Genomic DNA, 8184 nt, shown 5'->3' with positions numbered 1-8184 from the left:
TTTTTAGGGCCCCCCTCCACCCACCTATGTGCAGCAGCAGAGGAGGGCTGGGAGTTGTGTGGCGGGGATCCGGGCAGCAGCTGTCAGCGGCATCTGTCTAGGCGACTCATCGGTGGCGGCGGTGATCCAGGCAGCGCGGGGGGGGGCTGGGAGCTTGATGTAGCGGTGTGTGGTGGGGATCCAGGCAGCAGCTGTCAGCGTTGTCCGTCCAGGCAGCTCGCTCAGAACTTGATGTAGCGTTATTTGCTGCCGGGCAGGAAGCGCTGCAGATTTTGAAAAGACTGGCCGGACACTGATTGGCTGAGCGTCCGGCCAATCAACGTCCGGCCAGAATTTTCAGAATCAGCAGCGCTTCCCGCCCGGCGGCAAATAGCGCTACAGCAAGGTCTGAGTCGCCACTGCCTGTATGGACAACGCTGACAGCTGCTGCCCGGAGCATCCCCGACATATGCCGCCCAGATTGCTACATCAAGATCCCAGCCCCCCGCTGCCTGGATCACCGCCGCCACCGCTGAGTTGCCGCTGACAGCCACTGACCGCATCCCAGCCGCCCACCGCCATTCCCCAGAGCAGTGCCGTCTTCCCCAGTGGGCTGGGCCCCTACAATCCTTTGGCCCCTGGGCAACTGCCCATTCAGCCCAATGGGAAAGACGGCCCTGCCCATTCTGGCGGATGGCGGTAGTCGCGATGGGAGCCACTCTGATGAGAGCAGCCCCATCTGTACATGGTAATTAAACTGTAATAGGAGGTGGACCATAAGCTCACCCGGTTGTGGATTGATAGATCTACAGTGTTCAGATAGACAGTCAATAGGTCGACAAGGTGAAAAGGTCGAAAGGGTCAAAATGTTGACCTTAAACTTTCAATTTTTTTTGGTGTGTCAATGTCCACACCTGTCGACATGAACCATCAATTAGTGTAACGCCTTCCCTTGCATGGCTCGCTGTGCCGGCACACTATAATATTCTCCCTCTCTGCCGACATGGATGGTAAAGTATGAAATGTCCAAACATTTTTTTTTTCCAGATATTGTGGAAAAATTATGTCGACTATTTGAATGTCGACCTTTCGACCATGTCACACTTTTAACCCTGTTGAAAGAAACTTACTGGAAATGTATTGGGTGTTCCTGGGCGGTGATGGGGGAGGATTGAGCTTGCAATGTGTGACCAATTATGACAAACTAGCGCCCGACACCGCCATGGCCGGCCCAGAGTCTTGGCCAAAGTATATGTTTTCCGTAAGAATGGAATCCATCATTCTGCTAAATGGATAAAACACTTTTCTTTGTGAACATATCTTTGTAATATAATTATAATTGTTCATATGGCAAAGTTTTATTTTAAGTAAAAAAAAGACATTTATAATAAACGGCACAAATCCTCAGTCCTCAACGTATCCACCAAGTGGACAGATGAAAACCAAGGTATGACCTCACTCAGCATTGGTTTCATAAATTAAATTACCGAAAAAAGTAAAAAAATAAATTACGATAAATATAAATAAATTAAATAGTGGCTTTGTAACAGACAATCGATCTTCCATTGTATAAGTAAGTAGGTCCATCAAAGATGATTGGCAGGATGACAGCTTTGTAGGTTGTGCAAGCAAGTCCATTAATGACAGTTTGTATGTGTTCTCCAAGTCATTGCTGAATAATGACCAACAATGTCAGAAGAGCAGATACTGCGATGGGTGACGATCACGCAGCAGAGAGAGGTCTAACTTCCACCTTTTCTGCGTTTTAAGAGCGAGTTCCTTAGAGCCCAACAACTCACATCTTCTAACCTTAAGGAGAGGAGGCCGAGTAACACAGCGTCCCGGACACATTCTGGAGATGCCTGTATTGAAGTAGAAAGTACATTGTAATTCACTTGTTTGTACATAACACTGTTCAATATCTTTATGACTCCATAATTATGGTTTTCAGTAGGGGCTGGGATAGTTATTTAGCCCTTACCATAGGCAAATATGGAGGGGGTTACCGGAAACCCTCCTCCTCTTGGAAAGTGGCTAAAATTGTGACAACAATAGCAATATTATGCAGTATAAGGGACAGAGCGGAGCTGCTGCACATGCCCAGTGGTAGCAGCGCAGCCTCTTACAAGTTTCCCGTGCGTGTGGATTTGAGTCCTCTATCAGTGCAGTAGATCAGAGAGCAGCTACCAGGAAGAAGAGACAGGAGCCTTACCATGAGGTGGGAGAATGTAAGCTTAGAAAGTTCAGTACTGGTTCCATTATGTTTGTGTACTTATTGTGGTATATTTAACCTTTTCTTGACCATTTATTTATATAATTTAAATGTTTGATACAGCCAATAATATAGACCATCTGTAGTGTTAGAGATGAATACTGTATCCCATACAGTATCCAGTGTATAAAAAGGCCAATGTGTACATTAATGTCCGGGGATCATTACTTGGTTCTTCTACCGCTCCCACAGACTACCGCTTTGCTCCAATGTTGCACAGAGTGCGAGATTGCGGACTGAATTTGGAAACCCCCGCTAGTTTGCCACTGCTTACTGTGTACTTGTGGCCATTCCTCAGGGGATGTTGCCGCACCTCACAAAGGTGTGTTGCAAGTCATGGAGGTGGCTCAACTGTGAAAAACCATGCTGCACTGCAGGGGGGCAGATGTAACATGCTCAGAGATATTCAGATTTGGGAGGGTTATATTGTTTCTGTGCAGGGTAAATACTGGCCCAAAGTCCATCCTAATGTAGTCACTAGTAAGTACAAGATATATTTATGGTCTGTGCAGGACACTTACTGCTTTCTTAAAACGTTGGAGACGACGCAGCCATGGCCTCAACCACTGGGAGGCAGGTTCTCTGGATTCTGGCGACTCCCTCTATAAAGAAGAATTAGGAGGTAAGGAACCTGTGTCAGTGTATCCCACTCCCACACACTCACATCATAGGTGTAGATGCATGATGAGGGCAATATTGGGGCAAAGTGGTATCAGCGCATGTTATGTGATACATGTACCTTTCCTTCCCTGTGTTACTGTGGCTAGTCCTCTCTAGTGCAGAGTACAGCCGGCTGTATGGATCATATGGTCGACAGTCATTAGGTCAACACCAATTTGTCGACATACTGCAAGGTTGACATGTCATTAGGTCGACACAAGCATTAGGTCGACATGGTCTATGTCAACAGTCAAAAGGTCGACGTGGAGTTTTTCACTGTTTTGTTACCCGAAAGTCGACACAGTCGACATAGACACAGGATAAAGTGTACCGCGTCCCCTCGCATGGCTCGCGACACTCGGCACACTATTTTATTCTCCCACCATGCCCTAGTGGATGGTATGCCGCCTGTCGGCACATGTTGGCTCAAAAAAACAGTGAAAAACCCCATGTTGACCTTTTGACTGTCCACCTAGACCAAGTCGACCTAATGCTTATGTCAACCTAATGATCTGTCAACCTTGTCCCATGTCGACCTAGACCCATGTCGACCTTGCAGTATGTTGACCTAGTGGTGTCGACCTAATAACTGTCGACCATCTTCAGGTCGACCATATGACCGTATCCCGCGGGAATTGCTTTCACTCCCTCCTTTATCTCCTCATTGTACCTCACTGCTTCGCCTGGTAGTGGAGTGAAACAGGAACTGCTATAGCGGCACAATCCAAGCCACTGTTATACATTTCTCCCCTGAGAACTTACACAGATCACCAGGTCATCCTTTAGAGTGAGGAACACCATAAGCGACTGGGACGCAGCGTCAGACAGAGCAGGCGAGGACATATTGGTCAGTACGTCAGCAGCTAGTGACACTCGTTCCAAGGTCAGGATCAGGCTGTCGCTGGGCTGTAGGATACAATACAATCAAGATGTGAGTGGATATTATAATATTATTTTGTGATCACAGACATGAGGAGGGGAGCTGACTGGGATTGTGTATAACATATTTACCTACCATCCTGAAATGGCCGGGAGGTTCCCAAAAATCAGGTACGCTTTCCGGCCCCCCAAAAGTCCACTGCAATCCCCCTCTTCATGGACCTCCCCCCGACTGTGCAATGCCTGTAATACCAGCATTACACATTGTGGTGGTGGTGGGGGGGGGTGGCCACAGTGATGTTATCACAAGGGCCGCACCCCCACACAAGACTCCGTTGTTGAGCTCCGGCCCTGCCCCTTTCAAGATATGCCCACCGGACCCGCCCCCCTGCTTCTGCTAGCTGTAGCGAGAGCAGCCTAAAAGTAGACATCCCTGTGTATTACAAATGTATAGGAAGAGACCCCCACACAGTGGGTATGGGAGAGATTTGTGATGTCACACAGTGTCCTCACCTCTAGGTCACATACAGACGGCTTGCGTCTCATCATTTTCCTGTAGCATCTCATTGCATTGCTGGTCATGTTCTTCTCCTGTGTGGGGTCAGATGTTTCATCAGTATAATGTATTTCTGTAACTAATATACACTGATCTATGTAGAGTGTCCTTGTATTAATGCCCACTATATGTAAATACAGTATTACATACTACACCTGCATTTACACCCTCAGCCAATGCATAATTCCATACTTAGATATCTGTCTCCAATTTCCTGTCCCCAATTCATATACAGTATATCTGGGTCTGCATTTGTAAAAATACTACATATGAATTGGGCCTTGGCTCCACATCAATGTTTTGGGCGGGATCTACTAACATATGCAATTATTAACACAAAGGGCAGCTTTCCCGATAAGAATTTGGGGGCCTGCGAAACAGGAGTTCCACTGCCCATGCGCAGAGAGATACCGGTGAGCCCATAGTCATCTATAGGGTGGTTGCAGGGCCAGATTAAGGGGGGGCACAGGGGGTCAGAACCCCTGGGCCCCCCTCTACCTAGGGTCCCCCTGTGGTTGGCATGTATTCCCCCCCATTTATTTATTTTTTAGCTAAAGGTTTTATGCATGGGAGGGGGGTAGTGCTGCAGCTTCACCTATCTGCCCATGTGACAAGGATTAATGGTGCTGAGCATCAGGAGCCAAGGCACACTGACTGCATAAGTGTGCAGTGCATTACTGGGAGTTGACTAAGTCCGATGAGACTACATAAGAGGTCAGAAGCTGAGAGGCTTGTGCTGAGCTCTGCTTGGTGGAGCTCATCATATGCTTCTCAGGCCCATGGAGGACAGCAGCAGCAGCAGCCTCATCATGGGAGGGTTTTTAATTAAAGGCAGCGCTGAGCCTGTCAGGGCTCCTACAGAGTAAGGTACAGAGGGACAAACACAGGCTTTTAATGTGGTATTTTTTTATATATATATATATATATATATATATATATATATATATGTGTGTATATTAATTCCACCCCCCCCCCCCCCCCCCCCGCAGTTACCCATTGACCAAGTTTATACTGCCTTTACAGTGTAATATTCTCCCATGCAGTTTGTGGCCAGTGATGGCAAGTGGGAGGGGGCCCCCTGCTTAATCTGTCCCTGGGTGGCTTATTCAGATCTGATCGCAGTACAAATTTGTTCTTAAAATAGGCAAAACCATGTGCACTGCAGGTGGGTCAGATGTAACATGTTAAGAGAGCGTTACATTTAGGTGAGTTATTTTGTTTCTGTGCAAGGTAAATACTGGCTGCATTATTTTTACACTGCAATTAAGTTCAGTTTCAACACACCCCACCCAAATTGAACTCTATCTGCACATGTTACATCAGCCCCACCTGCAGTGCACATGGTTTTGCCCATTTTGAGAACAAATTTGTACTGCGATCAGATCTGAATAAGGGCCATAGAACATTTGGAAATGCGGTAAAGACCCAGAAAATTGTGTTTTTACCTAATTTTTGCTTTTGTGCTGTACATCCCATCGATGTTATTTTTTTTTTCATTTTATACACATGAATTTATGGTTTGACATATAATTAAGTTGAATAACGAGACGTGAGCGGCTTGGGGACCAGATTTTCTAAGCTTCAAAAGTGATAAAAGGCAGAGTGATAAACAGCCAGCCAATCAGCTCCTACCTGCCATGTCATAGACTGTGTTTGAAAAATGTCAGACAGGAGCGGATTGGCTGGCTGCTTATCACTCTCCATTTAAACACTTTTTTGAAGAATTAGAGAATTGGGCCCTGGGTCTGATATGCTCATAACATGTGAAGCCGCCATTAGTAGCCATTGATGAGGATACATTCTGGATCACACTTACAGATACACCTTGCAGCTGTCTCAGCGCTTTGATATCGATGGGAGACACGGATAAATATCGGGACACGTGGCAGCGTCTTCCATGTGGGGATCCACTCACTGCCACAACTACTACCGTGAAGGCCACCAGTCTGATGTCCATGGTTTATGTGCTGGTCCGTGTACAGTGATTCTCTGTTGCCCTTGGAAACCTGTGAATATTATCTGAGTTACTATCTATACATATAACCGGCAGAGATGCAGATTGTGGACTCCGGCAATACCCAGTATGAATTTGGGGATGCCCATGAAGCGCTGGGCGTTCCCATGGACGACGCCCAACTTCGCTGCCCCACACCCCCGGCACGCATCGGTCCCTGCGAACGGATTTGGACTATGCAAGTCGCTGAGTCCATTCACCCAGGGACTCTGCATATGCGCAAATCATTATGCGCTTACACAGATAAAAAAACATCGGTACCCTGTGCGAAGGAGCGGGGACCGAATGAACCAAAATGACCAGGACTCTACGGCATGTACAGATGACAGAGGGGGTCTATACCAACCCACGTTGGGGCGCATCGTTAATGATATAGTGTGTTCACGCTAGCCGATATGCATGAAAATATTGTTACCGATATTGTTACTGTGCATCTCATTAACGATATTGGCTAATGTGTATCCAGCTTAATTCATCAAATATGATAATGTAATTAGTGACGGTCAACTAGAATATGGCCACTAAAGAAAGACAAGTTATTTTTAAGTAGTTTTTTCTCTAAAAAGCCTAGAAATGAGATTAATGATGTGGTAGATGCACGTTGCGGGGGTTGTATAGATGGGAAAAGAGTTCGGAAAGTTTTAAGTGTTTTTTCAGACTATTAAGACTTGTATATAAACATTTTTAAAACATCACAATCCATAGATTTCAGTGTACCCCCAAATACTCAAAACTGTTTAATTGTTGAAATGCAATTGTCGGGGATCATTTTTCATTCATTAATAAAAAATAAAAAAAAACATTGTAACCCCTTCCAATACTTTACCGATGGCCACTAACAGCCTCCAACACTGTTCTGCAATCTTCAGGAGTTCAGGATGATCTCCCCACATTTCCATGCGTAAAATGAACGCAGGGATTGTGGCTGATTGAATCGGCCCCAGTATGTGCAGAACAGGCTCCCAAGTATGTACACATCAAAAACATCCCCTCTATGTTTAAATTTCCCTTACAATGTAATGATATAAAGCTGTGTATATAAACAGGTAATTACAGTATACTATATACTGTACAGCATATTATATACACACAGTGGAAGTTCCTTACCTGCCGGGTTATACTGTGTCTCCCCAGTGCTGGTCTCACATCTAGCCCTAGTCTTGCCATGTTTCTTCCTTTAAATTCCAGCCTCCAGGAGAAATGTAACTTCATTTTCATGATGTAAAGTTTTTGTTCCCTTTATCCAGATCACAGGAGAGAGGTGACAGCAGCTTTCACTTTCCTTCCTATACATGTGAAACGGTGACGTTAGGTAACTGGGACACACAGCAGGCCCCTCCCTCCTCTTGCTCATACTGTATCAGGGATTCCTCACAGCAGCGTCTACCACCAGTAACTGGTCCGTCCTCTGTACATAATCACACAACAACCATTACCTCATGTTATGGGCATCGCATGTATTTCTGACACCCAGCAAGAACAGTGGGTCAACCCCACATGAGTACTTTATGCTCCTTGCAGGGGTTGCATGGTCATTGCCAGTGTGATAACATGCTCATTGCCAAGGGAGGGTTACATTGCTCATTGCCAGGGGAGGGTTACATTGCTCATTGTCAAGGGGGATTACATGCTCATTGCCAAGGAGGGTTACATGCCTGTTTCCAGTGGAGGGTTAAATGCTCGTTGCCAGGATGCTGCAGATGCACAGCGCAGGAATGTGCACTTCCAGGTAGTGCTGGGCGCTCTGTGCTACCCTGTCAGATGCTAGAGGTGCAGGAGGACCTCTGGTGTTTGTCTCCTGTAAAGCGGCAGCCATTTTTGAAG

At 46.2% G+C, this 8184-nt stretch overlaps 1 protein-coding gene across 1 annotated transcript; it reads right to left on the bottom strand.

Moving 5' to 3' along the window:
• Positions 1-1367: 1367 nt before the first annotated feature.
• On the bottom strand, positions 1368-7761 carry LOC146036721 (interferon lambda-3-like). Its single transcript, XM_083160618.1, has 6 exons — positions 7468-7761; positions 6163-6352; positions 4304-4381; positions 3674-3817; positions 2773-2853; positions 1368-1841 (listed from the first exon to the last, which is right to left on the bottom strand). The coding sequence occupies exons 2-6, from the start codon at positions 6301-6303 to the stop codon at positions 1722-1724; spliced, it is 564 nt and encodes a 187-aa protein (XP_083016744.1). The 5' UTR covers positions 6304-6352; positions 7468-7761; the 3' UTR covers positions 1368-1721.
• Positions 7762-8184: the final 423 nt, after the last annotated feature.

This window comes from Crinia signifera, chromosome 9, assembly GCF_055691185.1.
Source record: "Crinia signifera chromosome 9, ASM5569118v1, whole genome shotgun sequence".
NCBI classification, from domain to species: domain Eukaryota; kingdom Metazoa; phylum Chordata; class Amphibia; order Anura; family Myobatrachidae; genus Crinia; species Crinia signifera.
Note: the sequence above shows the minus strand (reverse complement) of the source record. Positions and strands in the feature narration are given on the sequence as shown.

Coding starts and splice junctions, on each gene's coding strand:
- LOC146036721 (XM_083160618.1), bottom strand. CDS start 6,303: ATGGACATCAGACTGGTGGCCTTCACGGTAGTAGTTGTGGCAGTGAGT. Junction 4,382..6,162: donor GACAGCTGCAAGGTGTATCT/GTAAGTGTGATC, acceptor GACCCCACACAG/GAGAAGAACATGACCAGCAA. Junction 1,842..2,772: donor TCCAACGTTTTAAGAAAGCA/GTAAGTGTCCTG, acceptor ACTTCAATACAG/GCATCTCCAGAATGTGTCCG.